Source organism: Semicossyphus pulcher, unplaced genomic scaffold (genome assembly GCF_022749685.1).
Source record: "Semicossyphus pulcher isolate SPU_LCO1_2020_fin unplaced genomic scaffold, fSemPul1.0.p SCAF_7, whole genome shotgun sequence".
NCBI classification, from domain to species: domain Eukaryota; kingdom Metazoa; phylum Chordata; class Actinopteri; order Labriformes; family Labridae; genus Semicossyphus; species Semicossyphus pulcher.
In genome coordinates, this window is record NW_027211748.1 from 14,590,074 (window position 1) to 14,608,924 (window position 18,851).

General features: G+C 41.5%; 1 protein-coding gene across 1 annotated transcript in view; it reads left to right on the top strand.

Annotated features, from left to right (window-relative positions):
- The first annotated feature begins 4,253 nt into the window (after positions 1-4,253).
- Positions 4,254-18,851, top strand: part of obscnb (obscurin, cytoskeletal calmodulin and titin-interacting RhoGEF b) — a 64,853-nt gene continuing 50,255 nt past the window's right edge. The window contains exons 1-25 of the mRNA XM_069684734.1: positions 4,254-5,331; positions 7,730-7,999; positions 8,137-8,397; positions 8,531-8,836; positions 8,935-9,201; positions 9,329-9,435; positions 9,613-9,781; positions 10,174-10,449; positions 10,530-10,811; positions 12,120-12,395; positions 12,505-12,780; positions 12,887-13,165; positions 13,275-13,550; positions 13,657-13,935; positions 14,647-14,940; positions 15,330-15,611; positions 15,823-16,098; positions 16,183-16,455; positions 16,552-16,818; positions 16,928-17,197; positions 17,289-17,555; positions 17,724-17,990; positions 18,127-18,239; positions 18,331-18,484; positions 18,588-18,749. Of these exons, the coding sequence (XP_069540835.1) occupies positions 4,254-5,331; positions 7,730-7,999; positions 8,137-8,397; positions 8,531-8,836; positions 8,935-9,201; positions 9,329-9,435; positions 9,613-9,781; positions 10,174-10,449; positions 10,530-10,811; positions 12,120-12,395; positions 12,505-12,780; positions 12,887-13,165; positions 13,275-13,550; positions 13,657-13,935; positions 14,647-14,940; positions 15,330-15,611; positions 15,823-16,098; positions 16,183-16,455; positions 16,552-16,818; positions 16,928-17,197; positions 17,289-17,555; positions 17,724-17,990; positions 18,127-18,239; positions 18,331-18,484; positions 18,588-18,749 (7,027 nt within the window). The remainder of the gene's footprint in view (positions 5,332-7,729; positions 8,000-8,136; positions 8,398-8,530; positions 8,837-8,934; positions 9,202-9,328; positions 9,436-9,612; positions 9,782-10,173; positions 10,450-10,529; positions 10,812-12,119; positions 12,396-12,504; positions 12,781-12,886; positions 13,166-13,274; positions 13,551-13,656; positions 13,936-14,646; positions 14,941-15,329; positions 15,612-15,822; positions 16,099-16,182; positions 16,456-16,551; positions 16,819-16,927; positions 17,198-17,288; positions 17,556-17,723; positions 17,991-18,126; positions 18,240-18,330; positions 18,485-18,587; positions 18,750-18,851) is intronic.

Genomic DNA, 18,851 nt, shown 5'->3' on the forward strand with positions numbered 1-18,851 from the left:
ATCTCTTCCTGGTTTAGCTGCTCTGTCTCTTTTCACATCATCAGCTGATTCCTCTCACACTATGGATCCATGTCTCCTGTGCATACAAGAATAAACATCGCCATCTTTATTATTTGGTATTTGATACAAATACAAAATATATGGTCATATGCTTAACACTTTCTATTCAGTGCACCAAGTTATTATTATTATAGTCATTAATTTATTTTTTTTAGTTGAACATCTTTGAATTTATTTTGCAGGCTAAAACAGTGAGGATGACTTTTGTTACATGGTTTATCTGGTAGCACTTTGTTACCCTGGATAACCCCTGTTATTGCCTAATAGATACATTCAAATGTTAATAAACACCACATGATACTGTTTCACCAAACACAATTTTTCGTCGTCACATTTTTCCCTGATTTAGTTGGTTGTAATCATTGTTTGAATCCCCTAAGAACATTTAAAGGAAGTAAACACCATCTGCTGTTCACTCTCGGCTTTCTGTCCTTGTCTCACTTGTCGTCTGCTGTGTAAATGTTCCTTTGAGGTAACATGTCTTTTGGCTGCGAACACGATACAACCATGACCTTATTCCTGAGATGGCTCAGAGGTCAGCTGGAAGAACAAGATATTGGAGAGTATACATTGCAACACAATGTTCTACTTGGTATTTTGTCCAACCCTTATGTTTGGCTTATAAAAAGCTGCGTGCTATGTGCGTGTCTACTGCCCTCTGCTGCATTGTGCTCCAGGTGCCACTGGAAAATAACAAAAGGTTGTTGAAATACCATCCATGATGTGATCTGATGCTGAGGGGGCATCAACAAATGGAGATAGAAAGAGCAAAGGAAGGAGAGAAAATAATGGTAAGTTTAAATTTAACTTTATTTAAAACAGACCTCTATTTCCCCCACTTAATATATTAAAGGGTCTACAAAAATCTGGGACAATGACGGGCAAAAAAGTGTTTTCTATTGAGGTCCTGTAATCTTTCTTCTTCTCTGTATTTTCAGGAGCTCTGGAGCCAAACACAGTAGCCAGAACAGGAAGAAGCAGACACAAGCAGCAACAGTGGATTACTCTCTGCTAGAGTTTCGTGGAGTTTAAATCAGGGTCCAGGCGACCTGCTGCTGTCAGTCACTGGCACTGGGGGAAAGCCCACTCTGAAAGGAAATGCCATGGAAGCCAAAGAATAGGAAAGAAAGGGGTAAGATTTGCTACCCCTTGTAACTTTGTTTCTCGATTGAATAAACAAAAGACATAAAAAATAACAATGTCTCTAAATCTGTCATAAAGCATAAAAAAAGTGGTAAACAAATCCCCTGCTATAAGGATTGCTATGTGCTTTCAGCATTTCCAAGATGTAATGTGAGATACATTTAACAAACTGCTATATTAAAGGTCTTTGTACAAGATGAGGTCATAACTTAATTAAGGGTGTACCAGCTGGGTAAAGCAGCTGCGACCATGGTGGAGGTGGAATACAATGTGCCGGGGCAAGTTCAGTTCAATCTCTCAGCTTACATTCACTTTATATAAAGGGTTAATACACACTATGCATACATGTGGACAACAGGGATTTTTAAGACTTACTCAGAAGATACTGTCCACAAGAAAGGATAGGTTACTCCAAAGATAGACAGAATGGCACTAAAGAAACAGACTGTGGCTATACACTTGCGAATACAGTGAGTCAAGTGAAAGAGTGAAAGATGACAGATTACCTACTATTGTGTGCTGCTAAGGTTCAAGTGAGACAACAGAAATTAAGGTTTTTAGGAACACTGATATTTTGTGAAAAATGCTTGTTCACCACTTTAAGTAGGCCTTCACAGAACAAAGCAGATTATTATTCTAGTTTAATCATGTAATATGGTGGAAACAGCAGAAAAATAGGAAAACAGTACTCGGAAAATGTGCCAGACATGTTCAACAACTCCCTAACTCAGTTTTCTTAAAACTCCATGATAGGGATTTGACTTCTGATGTGAAGAATTCCAATGCACAAGTTAACTTCCCATTCAACCACTTCACATTAACTTTGGATCATCCTCAAGCTCAGCTCCCACACACCCTGTGGATAAGCCCAGAATCTGATTTGATACTGATACAGATGGAGAGCTTGATTTTTAGGTCACAAAGTCAAGCATGTAGGCTATATGTTTTTTGGTTTGCAAGTTGAATCTTAAGTCATCCATGTTTCTGCATTCTACTAAATTTTCAGCATTCCTGGCTGCCTGTGGTTCCATAATTCTCAAGTCCAAGTCCACTCCACAGATTACACAAAATAAGTGATAAATTACCCTACAACCCCTAATTACATAAATGGAAGAAATGACAAAAATATAAGATAAATCCCCTCCTCTTCCTTGAACAAAGAAAGAAGCACTATGATAAACTTAACTATGTATTTTATCTGATATTTTCAAAGGGCATAAACACCCAATTTTGGACGCTCATGCTCACATGGTTTGAATGCAGCATATGCAAGTGGCTTAAGACAAAAAGAGCATTTGCTATAAAAATAAAATATTTCAGTATCTGTTCTGTGTTTTAGAGAAATACATAAATATGAAACATCCAAATAGAGAAATTTGCAGACTTGGAGTGTAGTCAACATGCTGAGGAGCTTAGGGGGGATTTGGACAAATGACCTGAAAATATCACTAGAACTGAAACAGGGGAGAACAAGATTGGATTTAGGGAAATGTGCTTAATTGGTGCATAATTTAAGAGATTTAGTTTTTCCAATAAATTCGACTTACTTATGACCTGTTACACGTGCGAGTGCTGCTGAAAGCTTCCACTGTGCAGATGCAAACCTTTTGTGTTGTAAAATTCAGTTGTTATTCTTGTTTACGACTGAGTTATAGTGTGGAGACTGTAGCAGTGTGCAGCTCGGGAGAAGCCAGGCCAGACTGCACTCCTGTCTCTCTCCCGTCCTCACCAACAGGGCAGGCAGGCTATCTCCTATCTCCACAGTAGTTAAATGACAGGTCTATTTTAGAAAAGAGGCTGCGCCAAAGTAGGCACGTCAGCTATTTGGCATCATGAGGTAGTGGAGAAGAAAGAAAAAATAAGTCTAGTCCACCGCCCACCGCAGGAGACTGGGAGGATGTTCCAATACCCTGGATTTACAACCATTTCAAGGATATTTGAGCACAAAGAAGACATTTTTGTGTGATTTCTACACATTGAAATTGGAGTAGGCTTTCATCAGGAAATCTTGACGGCCTCATGATTCATCGCCTGTTTTAACCGTTACCTGAGTGGCTGAAGACTCAAGGTGAATAAGTTATGTTGGGCTAATAATTTATAATAATAACAACTGTTACATAAATAATAAGTCCGAAAACTTAACTGAAATAATGGCGGTTTGAGTTGAATAGCTATTCAAACTTGCTTGGCTAACAACATACAAAACTTTCACACCTGTAACGGTTAACGGTTGCAATTACTGCGTTTAATTAACGTTAGCTAAGCAAGCTATAGCATTAGCTTACAGTTTCGGTTAAGTTAAGGTTGTTTTAACGTTTTTTTCCCGGTAGTTCGCATTGTGGGCTCCACTTTACGAACAACTTATTAAAAATAGAATTTCAACACATTTTTTAAGACGTTTTGGTGAAAGTTTAGATAACGGAAACTACGAGAAATTAAGTTCGTTTCTGAAGTGGGAGCTTTATCAAACAGCTGATGTCCCTTTTGCTTCTACAAATGGCAATGGACAGAGACGGGGTCTGACAGCTGAGGTTATTTTTGGGACAGGCAGTTCAAGCGACAGAGGTGACAAAGCTGGTAAATGTCAGTCTCTGAAAGGCACATATCTGCTTCTATGTGACCTTGTTACAAGGGAATTCATGTGTTGTTTTGTTATTAATCTGCCTACCCGTTGAATAGGCTGTATTGTATGGAGTCCTTGTATTGATGAATGTCTGCAGGGCCAGGACAGGGGTATGTAGTCTGACACTTACTGTAACTGCCAGCCATAAATATGCCCCTCTGAACTGTGGGTTTATGTCTATTTTCATAGCTGAACATATTCATAGAGAACATTTAACAAACTGTCACCTCTTACAGTGGTTTTAATGTGTTTGACAGGGTTTCTTTGTTATTAACATGTGATAAAAAGTAAAAACTTGACTACCTTTGTGTGCAAATGTATGCTTATATTGTATATTATTGTGATTGTTTTTAGTAGATTTTCTTCCAATAACCTGTCTGGTAATGTAATGTAGTATTCAACTTTTCTTTAATTACAGGTACAAACAATGGATCCAAACTTATTTGGAGGAGTCCCCAGGTTTCTCACTCGTCCAAAGGCGTTCGCGGTGTGTGTTGGCAAGGATGCTACGCTGAGCTGCACCATCGTGGGCTGCCCAACCCCACTGATCACTTGGGAAAAGGAGAAGCTGAAGCTAACATCTGGGGGACGCTTTAAGACCGTGGAGGATGGAGATGTGTACCGCCTAACCATCTATGACTTAACACTGGAGGACAGTGGCCAGTACATGTGCCGGGCCAAAAACAATGTTGGGGAAGCTTACGCTGCTGTTACCCTCAAAGTGGCACTGCCAACAGAGATGGCTCAGAGGGCCCCTGTTTTCCTGGTTAAGCCTACCTCTGCACGTGTAGGTTTGGGAGGCGATGTTGTTTTCCTCTGCCGGGTTGCAGCTTACCCTGAAGCCAACTTTGATTGGGAGAAAGATGGGCGCTATTTGGGGGAGACTAACCGCATTAAGATTGTTTCTGACAGCGACAGCAGCACCTTAAAGATCCAAAGTGTACGTAACCTGGACAGCGGCACCTACACCTGCAGGGCCCAGAACACTGTCGGCCGTGCACACTCTGCAGCAGCTCTTGCTGTAGATGCTCAGGATTCCCGCCACCTGTCTGCAGACAAGAACACCTCCCTCCTTTCTCACCTGCAAAAGCGCAAAGAGGAGATGAAGAAAGACATCTCTATCTATCGCACAGAAGAAAGTAGCTCCATTGTTTCTTCCTCCTCCACAACAAGCATCAGAGATGGTCTGAGTCTGGAACATGAGCTGAGGGCATCTGCACTGGCAAAGCTGCCCAAAGGTGTGTTCACCCGTACCTGCACAGTTACTGAAGGCAAACACGCCAAACTCAGCTGCTTTGTGACGGGTCACCCTAAGCCCCACATCATCTGGAGGAAGGATGGAACAAACATCAGCGAGGGACGCAGGCATGTCATATATGAGGACCAAGCTGAGAACTTCATCCTCAAGATCCTGTACTGCAAGCAGACTGATAATGGTCTCTACACCTGCAATGCTACCAATATGGCTGGGCAGACCTACAGTGCTGTGTTGGTAACAGTCAAAGGTAAGAGAGTCTTGCAATTCTGCACAGTGATACATTCTATGTACACATTTAAGAAAATCCTCTACAAATACCTTTAGAGACATGTTATATGCATGAAGTGCATGCAGCATGTATGTGGTGTAGCCTGACACCCTACACCTTTTTATGTCCACAATACAGCTTATTCAAAGTGAGGGTTAAAGAATAAGGCTTCTGAAATGCAAGTTTTTCCTAATTAACTAGTCTCATGAAAATAAAACAATATATTAGTCTCTCTCTTAGTACTTCCAACCTTCTATTATGTCTTTAGCTCCCAGCCCCAAGTCCCCAGTCCAATTAGCTCCCACTGAAGACATACATCTTTAGAAATGGCTCTCAAATGTATACTATGCTATACAAGCTAACTAGTTTCCTGAAACAGCTTAAACAGCAATATTATTTAAACAGGAAAAAAAGTAGCCTTATTTGTGTGGGACTATTTTGAGAGGATTATTCATACACAGTTGGTGTTTTACTAAATATTTATAACACCAGTAGGTTATAAATATGTTGTAGTCAGTCAGTGCGTATGTCAGTGCCTGTGTTCATTGCAAAGGAACATGTCATTCAGTGCAGCAGTTTGGCTCATTTGTTTTTTCAGTTACGATAAAAATGGAGGTTAATGGCACAGAGAGAGAAGCTAGCTGCTGGCTTAACATATTGTTGGCACTTCTGTAAGTGTTGTCTATATTACTATACCAAAGCCTCATTTAAACCTCTCAAAACGTGTGTGGCTATTCACAACAAGGTTGCATTTGGGCTCACCCTCTGCCAGGGGGTGTTGTGTTGCATCTATTTTCTGCTGGTGATGAGAAGTTCACAGTTACTAAGATGGCCCCTCACTTACTGGAGCACTTTGGCACTTCGACTACTGTGACTTCCCCTGGGAAGAAATTGGCCCAAGAAATGAAACTGAGAGTTAAATATGTATATATGTTGATAATCTCCACTCATTCTGATAATGAGGACTGTACCTGTTTACTACTGATTCCAGGAAAATGGATGCTCCCACTATTTGCTGTCATCACTTATACAATAAATACACAAAATAAAAATACAGCACTGAACAAACAGACAATAAATAGAAGGAAATGATTATGGTTAACAACTGCTAAAGCACACGACTTCAAGCACTGCTCTGTTACTTCTGATATAATTTTACAGAAACAATGAACACAGGAAAAGAAGCTGTTAATTTTTAACAACAAAGACATTGTTCTATGCTTAACCTTATTTAACAAGGATACATTACTTGGAAATGAAAAGAGGTTTCCTGGCTAAAAGGGAACTAAGTCACATTCCTGTGAAGATAACCTATCAAGCCTGTGACTAGATTAGAAGCCACGTTTCTCTTTGGGAACCAAACTGTATCTCACCACTTTGACTCTATTTAGTTTAAGTGTTTTTGTGCAACCTGATATTCTATTACTAAATATATTCATCCAATAGTCTGAAAACAGCTTACTTGTCCTTTGGATGATACATTACAGGAAATATAAATGTTTTCAAATAATTACCTTTATTTTACAAGGATACTTTGAGTAAGTTACTAAACCCGGAGGACATACCCATAAATCACAGTGAAATTCCACATGTTTCAGCACTTGAAGATTTGACAGACTGTGATGTTGCAGCAGAGCATGCACTTCATTCCGGAAGGTAAAACTGTTGGCTCAGATCCAAAGTGTGGATTTGGATACAGTTTTAAACTCTAACCCTCATTTGTGCAGAGCACAGTAGGGAAACTGAGAAGTAAGGGAAACGTTCAAGATGTTCTCTGCAAGGTCCATTTCAATAGTGGATAGTAAGAGCATTGAAACCTTCAGTTCACATTAACAAAAAACATTTGAATTTTAACAATTAATTTATTATTTTTACAGGTTTAACCACACAGTATTTTGCATATTTTTAGCTCATTAACATTAGAATTTGTTATACTTGTATTTCTAAAGTATACCTGAAATTTCTTCAACAAGGAGGATATCACAGTTGACTTTGAAAAAGCTTGTATTTCACTTGTCAGAAATTGAATCCAAAGCATATGCAAACCAATTCTGAAAATAACTGCCATTTTAGAGCTTGTGATATTGTTGTTAAATAGCCATGGTGGTGCTGGTACCGAAGTCGCCTTAAATCACCACACACAAACATTAGATTAAATTTCCCATAGGTTCGATTATGTCTGGAGCAAGTTTGTAGTTTCTCCAACTTTTAATGGATGTCAACTGAGATAAAGTAGATATTAATGTAGAAAGTGTTGAGAATGGTTGATGGTATCACAAAGTATTTGCTGCAATTTGTAGTTGATAGACTGACATACAGTATGAAAAAGCATCAAGTGTGTGTAACCCAAAGTTTCTGTTATTTTCCTTTGTGTCAGAGCCTAAGGTGCCGTTCAGGAGGAAGCTGCAGGATGTGGAGGTACAGGAGAAAGCGTCAGCCACACTGATGTGCGAGGTGCCTGTTAGTTCCACCCAGGCCAACTGGTTCATGGAAGAAACACGGTTGGATCAGAGTATTAAATATAAGATGGAGCAGGAAGGCACTCTGCGTCGTCTCACCATACACAATGTAACCACCAACGACGATGGTGTTTACATCTGCGAGATGAAGGAAGGCAGTCGCACTGTGGCTGAGCTCACTGTCCTGGGTATGGCTAAGGCTTTTCTTCTGTCAAATATTTCCTGTCTATTATTATGTGCAAGTACTGCTTTGCTATTATTGCAATGTTATTACCAAGAACAGTTCATATTTTTCATTTAATGTTCGCTTACCTCATTATGCCAGGCAACATCACTAAGAAGCTTCCCCGAAGGACAGTCGTTCCCGTCAGTGACACTGTCATCTTCTGCGTGGAGCTGGAGCATCCCTGCAAGGACGCCTACTGGACCCGCAATGGCGAGAAGCTTAAAGAAGATTCCCGTATTTCCATCGCCTGCTTGCTCCGACAGTACACACTCACAATCAGGGATTGCCATGCTGATGACTCAGGAGAAGTGGCCTTTGTGGCTGGAGACTGCAAGACTTCCACTCGATTCTCTGTCACTGGTGAGGATTCATTTCAAATCAAAATTGATTGTCAGGATAACTAAGCATGTAGTGATAACCTACTACAATCCCTCAATACTTATCTGATCATAAATAACAGAACATAACATGAGTATCACTCTATCTGCTCAAGCTGCAAGAAAGCATCCTCCTGATCCCCCCATCGATGCCGTGGTGCGGAACAAGACTGACTCATCCATCACCCTTCAGTGGTCTCCTCCTGACAGCGACCGCCCTGTGCCCATCAAGGGCTACAATGTTGAGAGGAGAAAGGTTGGCGCTCAGACGTGGCAGAGGTGCAGTGCTGGAGAAGGCCTTGTTTTAACGGAGATAACCATCTGCAACTTCACAGAAGAAGCCAGCTTCCAATTCCGTATCTCTGCTATGAATGACTTTGGCCAGAGTCCCTACCTGGAGGTGCCTGGAAGCTTCTACCTAGGTAAGACTGATGTCTCTGTGACATTTTCTAATTCGTGTGAGGTTGTTGTGTAAGTTCAAATGTTCTTTTTATATGTCTTGTTTGCCGGTTCTCTCCAGAACCCAGTGCTGAAATCAGAAAGGGCCTTATAAACAGCAGTGCAATCAATGGAGAGGAGTTCTCCATCTCTGTGGAGCTATCTGCTGTTTGTTCTGGATTCTGGTCTATAAATGGCCGCCTCCTGCGCAGCGGAGCCGACTACCTTATCACCAGGTCCAAGAACACTCACACTCTGCTCATCCGTGTTGTGACCATGGAAATGAATGGAGCTGAAGTCAAGTTTGTGGGTGGAGGCTCGCAAAGCAGTTGCACCCTATCTGTGAAAGGTATGCACTCATAACAATTTCAACAATCAACAGAGTAATTATCTTAATAATGATTATTTATTGTCAATATTATTATTATTAATATTATTATCAATATTTCCTTCTTATCTGACAACTGTGTTTGTAGCTCCTGCTGTTAGGTTCACTAACAAGTCAAATCAGCTCGGGGTGGTGACCTGCAGTGCCCAGGAAACTGCTCAGCTGACTACTGAGGTGTCGGATTACGATACACAGGTTTGTGATGGGAACATTCCTAATCCTGCGTTACTTTAACCTCTCATAGATAACAAGCACTCCTACTTGGTAATCTTAAAGTAGTTCTGCTTGAGTAGAATATTAGCTACTCTTTTATCCCTAGCTTTTACCTCATCATGCCTTTTTTGGCAATCTATTCTGTGTTTGCTTCTTCAGGTTGTTTGGATGAGAAATGGACGAGAGGTGAAAATGGGAAAGAAATATGAATACGTGATCATTGACCGTAAGAGGACTCTGATAGTGCACAATGTTACAGAGGAAGACGTGGGCATCTACGAGTGTGTTTTAGCTGATGACAGAATGTCCATGCAACTCGCTCTTAAAGGTAAATACAAGTGTACATTCTAACTTTATCAAGGGAGATTGAGTTATTTACTATAAAGGGTCCAGTATGCAGTAATGCAGAAAGTTTGCCTCAGAGCATTTTATATGTGTCCTGTTCTGATACCTGCGAGCATGTGCATGTGAATATGAGCCATCAAACAGTGGAAAAACTATCTGTCATCATGTTGTCAGTTCCAGTCTTACTCTCCTACCCAGACTCACGCTCGCTCTACACATGAGCTGCTCTGACACCAGACCTAAATATATACGGGGATTTCATTTAATGCGCTGCTCCCCAGTTAAAGGCAACACAGACATTTATTTGCTTTACAAAACCACAACAATAAGTTAATGAAGAAGTCATGACTCCATGTCCATGTCTTTATCTCTAAGATGAACCTGCCAAGTTTCTGAACAAAGCCAGAGGTCCCATGGGATTGTCAACATCCCTTAAAGGAGATCTGGAGCTGAGCTGTGAGGTATCTCCTGCCAGTGCAGCTGTTGTGTGGAGAAAAGATCAGGTGGAAATAACTGAGGACCAAAGAACAAACATCATCTCCAAGGGGACTCAAAGGAAGCTCATCATCCAGAAAGCCAAGAAAAGTGACGAGGGACATTATTCCTGTGAGACAGCAGCAGACAAAGTCACATTCCAGGTCAAGATAAAAGGTAAGACTGTCTGATGCTTTTACAATCACGTGACTGGACATCACAGATTTAACTTTCTTTACCTTATATTTTTCTCTCAGAAGCTCAAGCCGTAGCTGCCTTCTCCAACAAGGAGTCTGTCCAGAAGGAGGTGAAAGCAACTCTCTCCCAGAAAGCCACTCTGAGTTGCAGTGTTTCAGATAGCAAGACAGAGGTGAAGTGGTATAAAGACGGCAAGTTGTTGGTATCCAGTAGGACGATATACTCAGAAACAAAAGGCAGTACTCGTCAGCTGGTGTTTGAAAAGGTGGAGAAGAGCGATGCTGGAGAGTATACATGCGAAGCTGGAGGGGATAAGCTGGTCTTCAAGATATTTGTGTCAGGTAAGACAGCTTGACTGATTCATTAATAGAGAATTTAAACATCAGTTTTATATAATTAATATATATAAGGTTTTGATGCAGTTGCTATAAGTGTAAAATGTAGTAAATAAAATTATTGGAAAAATTCTAACATTTAACAGAAGCTCGTTAGTTCTGTTCAATTCCAACTGTCAAAGTTAATGCACTGGAATACTGGCATGTCATTAAGAAGATTGATAACACAAATGAATGCTTCATCTGCAAAATCTTGTTATAGAAAATACTGGATTTAAGCATCTGGCCAAAGTTCATGGCTCTTGGCATTTCAGTCAGTTTGTTGTGCCAGCCCTGTATTAAGGACAAGGTGCAGTTGTTCATGAATTACCAAGTATATCCACAGCAATTAACACTCTTCAGCACTTGTTTGGCACGCTCTCAAGCTGCAGTGACAGACTGCCTGAACACTTTATGGAGAAGGACTTTGTGTTTTTGTCCCTTTCGGTTAAATTACACATTTGGATGATGCCGTCATACACAACGTGTTTAAAGTGTTTCTCCATTATAATGTCTGACTTAAGTAACACTATCTTGACGGTAGATTTACACTCATCACTGCCCATCGAGCTTCACTAACATGACTAAGCTGACTAGCAGGCAATGGCTTGTAAACAACAACTGGTGCATTGCCTGAGCTTTCAGGGTAATACTTAAGCTCTTCAATTTCAGTTCCACGTGTGCAACTCTTGGAAATAATTAAGCTATTTTGGGTAAAAAGGATGTACTAACCAAGGCAGTTGTCAATTCAGAGCCAATACACTGTATGTTACACCTCTATGTTATAGAGAAGGGAAGTTGCTGCAGGTTTAACTATCTTTGTGCATCCATTAAAGGGACAGTTGGCCCCTGGAAAAAGCCAGTGTCAAAGCTGGTGTTCTCTGTAATCGATAGAAGTAATGATATTTGAAATTGGCACCATAGCTGTGGAGAAAGTTGTACAAGCGGTTCATGGTGCCACCCATTCTACATTCCTACAACATCCAGTGTGCATTGCGCCCCTCCCTCTGAAAGGAATGGCCCAGCGAGAGACACTAGACTGAAATACTACCGTTTTGCTGCAGGCAATGGCTTTGGAGAAGTGGATAGCGTCCTCCAAAAGCACAGAGCGAAATTGTATTTTTTTTTCTACCATCATGGCATTATAATAGCATGATAGGACTGAGAGACATTTTTCACAGTGCTCTGAAGAATGTGAAAATAGGATGTCACCAATATGTTTCAAACAAACATAAACAGTGGACATAACAACACTGTATTTCTCATTTCCCTCAGAGGCAAAGTCAGCCTTCTCCAACAAGGATTCTGTCCAGAAGGAGGTGAAAGCCACTCTCTCCCAGAAAGCCACTCTGAGCTGCGAGGTTGCTGATACCAAGACAGAGGTGAAATGGTACAAGGATGGCAAGCTGCTCACTTCCAGTAGGACCGTCCGTACTGAGTCAAAAGGAGAGAGTCGTAAGCTCGTGATTGACAGCGTGGAGAAAAAGGATGCTGGAGAGTACATCTGTGAGGCTGGGACTGAGAAGCTGGCTTTCAGGATGCATGTGGCAGGTAAGAGGTGGTGGATTTTCAAAATAATAATATAACTTGATGGGAGTTTGTTAATAAGCTATGAATAAATAGCATCTGATGTGTTCCCATATCATGCCTCCTCCATTAGAAGCCCAATCAGCCTTTTCCAACAAGGAGTCCATCCAGAGAGAGGTGAAAGCCACTCTCTCCCAGAAAGCCACTCTGAGCTGTGAGGTAGCTGATACCAAGACAGAGGTGAAATGGTACAAGGATGGCAAGCTGCTCACTTCCAGTAGGACCGTCCATACTGAGTCTAAAGGAGAGAGTCGTAAGCTCGTGATTGACAGCGTGGAGAAAAAGGATGCTGGAGAGTACATCTGTGAGGCTGGGACTGAGAAGCTGGCTTTCAGGATGCATGTGGCAGGTAAGAGGTGGTGGATTTTCAAAATAATAATATTACTTGATGGGAGTTTGTTAATAAGCTATGAATAAATAGCATCTGATATGTTCCCATATCATGCCTCCTCCAGCAGAAGCCCAGTCAGCCTTTTCCAACAAGGAGTCCATCCAGAGAGAGGTGAAAGCCACTCTCTCCCAGAAAGCCACTCTGAGCTGCGAGGTTGCTGATACCAAGACAGAGGTGAAATGGTACAAGGATGGCAAGCTGCTCACTTCCAGTAGGACCGTCCGTACTGAGTCAAAAGGAGAGAGTCGTAAGCTTGTGATTGACAGCGTGGAGAAAAAGGATGCTGGAGAGTACATCTGTGAGGCTGGGACTGAGAAGCTGGCTTTCAGGATGCATGTGGCAGGTAAGAGGTGGTGGATTTTCAAAATAATAATATAACTTGATGGGAGTTTGTTAATAAGCTATGAATAAATAGCATCTGATGTGTTCCCATATCATGCCTCCTCCATTAGAAGCCCAATCAGCCTTTTCCAACAAGGAGTCCATCCAGAGAGAGGTGAAAGCCACTCTCTCCCAGAAAGCCACTCTGAGCTGTGAGGTAGCTGATACCAAGACAGAGGTGAAATGGTACAAGGATGGCAAGCTGCTCACTTCCAGTAGGACCGTCCATACTGAGTCTAAAGGAGAGAGTCGTAAGCTCGTGATTGACAGCGTGGAGAAAAAGGATGCTGGAGAGTACATCTGTGAGGCTGGGACTGAGAAGCTGGCTTTCAGGATGCATGTGGCAGGTAAGAGGTGGTGGATTTTCAAAATAATAATATTACTTGATGGGAGTTTGTTAATAAGCTATGAATAAATAGCATCTGATATGTTCCCATATCATGCCTCCTCCAGCAGAAGCCCAGTCAGCCTTTTCCAACAAGGAGTCCATCCAGAGAGAGGTGAAAGCCACTCTCTCCCAGAAAGCCACTTTGAGCTGTGAGGTAGCTGACAGCAAGGCAGAAGTCAAATGGTACAAGGATGGCAAGCTGCTCGTTTCCAGTAGGACCATCCACGCAGAGTCGAAGGGCAAAGGTCGCCAGCTGGTGATCGACAGCGTAGAGAAGAAGGATGCTGGAGAGTACATCTGTGAGGCTGGGACTGAGAAGCTGGTCTTTAAAATACATGTGGAAGGTAAGGAGAATACAGAATGTGTAATAAATATCGAATTAAAAGTATCAAATCCTTTACGTTGGTGTTACCTGTTGGGAAGCCTTGCTGAACTCAAAAGATGGTTTATTTTGATGGCATAGCATTTAAGACATAAATCCTAGATGCATTTGAGTTAAAGCTTGTTTTAAGTGTTTTCTCTTGGTGTCTGTGATCATCATCGGTCACTGTGTGTCACGATAAAGTTTGGCTGCTTTGTCGGTTGCTCCAGTTATGACATATTGAGCATGCTTTGACCGACATCTATAGTCCGATATTGACTGGGCTCTCATGTTATGAGATGACAATTGAATTGTGCAAACATTTTGTCTCTTGTACAGTCTGCACTAGTCAGCTTTGTGCTTCGATTTCTTGTAGCATTTGTTTGCTGAGGAAGCTCTATTGTCATGTGGTTCTGTTGTTTGTCAGCTCTTGGTCACAGTTTTGGTCCTTTTCCTTGCTGAATGAATAGTTCTTTAATGTATCAAGTGCCTCTCTGTGGCAACTTGTAACTTACAGATTTGCTTTTGCTTTGAGTAAAATTGTGTGTCGCTCAATCCAACATGCTTTAAAGAGGCTTATTTCTCTGTGCAGTGCATCTAAAAGGCTTAGCTGCGTTTGCCCTGTCAATCCAAAGGGCTGTTTCTGCTGCTTTTTTTGTATGGGTAATCGTACTGCCACCACACTCCTTTACAGCTACTACTACAGAAGTTCGGGCTAAATCCGCTTTCCTCAACCAAGAGTCCGTTCAGAAGGAAGTGAAATCTACTCTCTCCCAGAAAACCGTGATGAGCTGTGAGGTAGCTGATAGCAAGGCAGACGTAAAATGGTACAAGGATGGCAAGCTGCTGAGTTCCAGCCGAACGGTTCACATGGAATCAAAGGGCAAGATTCGTCAGCTGGTGATCGACAGCGTAGAGAAGAAAGATGCTGGAGAGTACTTCTGTGAAGTCGGGACTGAAAAATTGGCATATAAAGTACAGGTTACAGGTATGAGGAGTCAAAGGGAATAGTGTGTTATTAGTGCTTATCATGATAACTATAATGGAAGTGGATTACACTTTTTTGTTTTGCTTAATTACATATCTTGGCTGAATTGGTAATTTTGTAATGTGTTGGCATCACATTTATTTACTTTGTTCATTCTGTTTTGTTTTGTTATTTTCTTCATTTAGCTACAAAATACAGTTTGCAGGCCCTGGCTGCACATTTATCTTTTATTTTATTTAATCACTGTTGATGTTTTGATGTTGTTAGCCATTGTCCCGGTTATATTTTGGCTTTTGTCACATTGAAACAAAAGTTTCACAATGTTTCAATAATTTGTAACTCTATGAAGGAGAGTGATGTCATGACATTCTCAATAATCACTTTTGCAGAGAGCCAAGCCAAGTCAGCACTCTCCAGCAAGGAATCAGTCCAGAAGGAGGTGAAAGCCACCGTCTCCCAGAAAGCCACTCTGAGCTGGGAGATATCTGATTCTAAGGCAGAGGTGAAATGGTACAAGGATGGCAAGCTAATCACTACCAGTAAGGCAATCCATGCAGAGTCAAAAGGCAAGAGTTGTGAGCTGGTGATCGACAGTGTGGAGAAAAAGGATGCTGGAGAGTACATCTGTGAGGCTGGGACTGAGAAGCTGGCTTTTAAGATACAGGTAGCAGGTAGGTGGAAAAGGATTTTAATAGGATTTGTATGAAAATTCAAAAGTAAATTCCTTTAATTCCTTTTTTTGTAGCAATGTGTGTTGGTTGTTTTTCTTGTGTTTTTCTTGTTTGCAATCATTCATTACATCTGTGGCTTAAGTTGGGCAATTTGGGTTGACTGATATGTTGTCATTTGTTTAATTACATTTTTTTTCCATATCCTCTGCAGATACCGCAGCAGGCTTCTCTAACAAGGAGTCCGTCAAGAAGGAGGTGAAAGCCACCCTCTCACAAAAAGCCACTCTGAGCTGTGAGGTGTCTGATTCCAAGACAGAGGTGAAGTGGTACAAGGATGGCAAACTGCTCACTTCCAGCAAAGCAGTCCACATGGAGTCGAAAGGAAAGAGTCGTGAGCTTGTCATAGAAAAAGTGGAGAAAAAAGATGCTGGAGAGTACACATGTGAGGCTGGAACAGAGAAGCTGGGATTTAAACTGCAGATGACAGGTAAAACATATGCCTAAGACAATTAGATTAGCTTAAAGCTTCTCAGCACAAAATATAAAAAAACAATCTCTTACTTCTCCTTAGATGCAGCTGTCAAGTTCCAGAAGAAACTTGTCAAAGACACATGTATGGTTCAAGCAAGTGAAAACGTTGTATTAACCACTGAGCTGACCTCAGAGAGTGGCAGTGTGAAGTGGTTTAGAGATGGTGTGGAGCTTAAGGAGAGCAGCAAGTATGAAATGAAAAAAGAAGGCCTTTCTCGTACCCTGATCGTAAAATCCACTGAATCCAAAGATACAGGATCTTACTGCTGTCAAACAGCCGATGACAAACTGGAGTTTAAAGTTCAAGTTAAAGGCAAGTCATAGAAATGATTGTAGGATTTTGATAACTGCTTTGTAGATCCCTTCAGATGCCAGGTTTGGTTTTTGATCTCCCATGTCTTCATTTTAGATTCAGCTTTGAAGTTCGTCGTCCCCTTGAAACCTGCTGCAGTCGAGTTGGGCGGTACACTCAGCCTGGTGTGTGAACTGAATCAAGCCACAGGGGATGTTGTCTGGCGGTGTGGTGGTCGTGAGATTAAACCTGGAGGCAGGAACACTATCAGGACAGATGGTGCTAAGCGGGTTCTCACTGTAACTGGCATGGCTAAAGAAGATGAAGGAGAATACAGCTGTGAATGCAGAAATGACAAAACCTCTGCTAAAGTCTCATCAAAAGGTAATTAATCATATGATTAAACTGAAGAAATCACAGTGGAAATGTTTTCATTTACATCCGTCTGCATCTGTTTTTTTCATTTCACGTGATGTGGTGTCATTTCTTACAGCACCCAGAGTAGTGAGGCTGACCACCAAATTGAACAATGTGGCTGCAATGGAGGGAAAAGACGCCATTTTCAAGTGCGCAGTCAACCCAGCGGACGTCAACGTTAAATGGTTCCACAAGAGTATTCCCATCACTGCTGGGCCTAAGTATAAGATCGAGCATGGTGGCGGCAGTCACTCACTCACCATCACCTCTGTCACTCAGAAAGATGCTGGAGAGGTTAGCATCGATGCAGAAGGCAAATGCTGCAATGCTACCCTACAAGTGCAACGTAAGACTTCGCATTTCTTATTAAATTATTTGCTTGAATTATGTTGAGAAATGTTATTTCCTTCTCACTTTGACATTTCTGCCCCGATTAGACGAGCCTGTGACCTTTAAGAAGAAGCTAGAAAACCTGACTGTGGAGGAGCAGAGTGAAGTGAAATTGCAGGTGGAGCTCAGTAAGCCGTCAGATGAAGTGAGGTGGATGAAGAACAGCGTAGTGTTGCAGCCTGCGGGAAACATGGAGATTCGCGTGGACGGAGCTAAACAGGCACTGGTCTTCAAGAGTGTGACAAATGCTGATCGGGGAATCTACTCCTGTGAAACTCTGGATGATAAAACCCAGGCCAAACTCAGCGTGGAGAGTAAGACTGATCCACAGTTACAGTTTTTAGATACAGTATATATTCATATCTTTACCCATGAAAGAGTTAAGTCATTCTCCAGTAATGTGTGTTTGACTTTACATTTCATGTTATAAGTAATGAACCCTTGCTTGCATGTAAACAAACATGTCTCCCTCCTCCCCTCAGTGAAGAAGATCAAGGTTGTAAAGGGCCTAACAGACACCAAGGCACATGAGACAGAGACAGTTACTCTTGAGGTAGAGCTCAGCCAGGCTGATGTTGAAGGCTCCTGGACCAGGGATGGTTCCAAGCTAAAATCAGGGGGGAACTGTCGTATCACAGCGCTGGGAAAAAAGCATGCCTTAACATTTTCCAATCTCAAGAGGGACGATGCAGGAACTGTCGTCTTCCAAGCAGAAGGAGTGCATATTTCCAGCAAACTAATTGTCACAGGTAAGGACTGCCTCCTGTTTGTCTATTAGTCACCTTATCTATTTCTAGACAGACCAAACTTTTGCTGTTTTAAGCATCTATTCTTCCACAAGAGTCAGTCTAGTTAGTTTTTGACCAACATGTGTTGATTCTTCAGAACCTCCTGCTATGATCTCCAATCCCATAATGGATGTCAGTGTTCCTGATAAGGAGAAGGTTACTTTTGAATGTGAAGTGTCCAGAACAAATGCAGAGGTTAAATGGTTCAAGGTGAGCCAAAATTGCTGTCAACAAAGTGAAATATTAAGATTTTTTAAGTAGATACTTTGTGTAACATTTTTAAATGATGATTAATCTGCAGAACGATGTGGAACTGAAACCAGGAAAAACCTTAAGCATCCACTCCTTGGGCCGAAAGCGCTCTTTGATCATCAATAAATGCACCCCTGAAGATGCAGGCACCTACATCTGTCGCACTTCTGATGACAACACCTCTGCCAAGCTCACTGTTAAAGGTAATTATTAGTTGTATCATGAAGCCCACAAATCAATCATGTATCATTATGTAGGGCAAAGTATAACACATTACATTGTATATAAACATCTTTTTCTCTGCAGCCAGAGAAATTAAGATTGTTAAGAAGCTGGAGGACGTGGAGGTAATGGAGAAGGAGAGCGCTGCATTCGTCTGTGAAATCTCACATGATGAAGTTGACTGCCAGTGGTACAAAGGAAGTGTCAAACTGAAAGCTGGTGACAACATCAAGTTGAGACAAGAGGGTAAGGTCTCAAGAAACAAGCAACACTATGTGATTCACCTGATCTGTATTTTCATGAAAATATTCCCCTGAATATATGAATTAGATTTTATAACTACAAGCT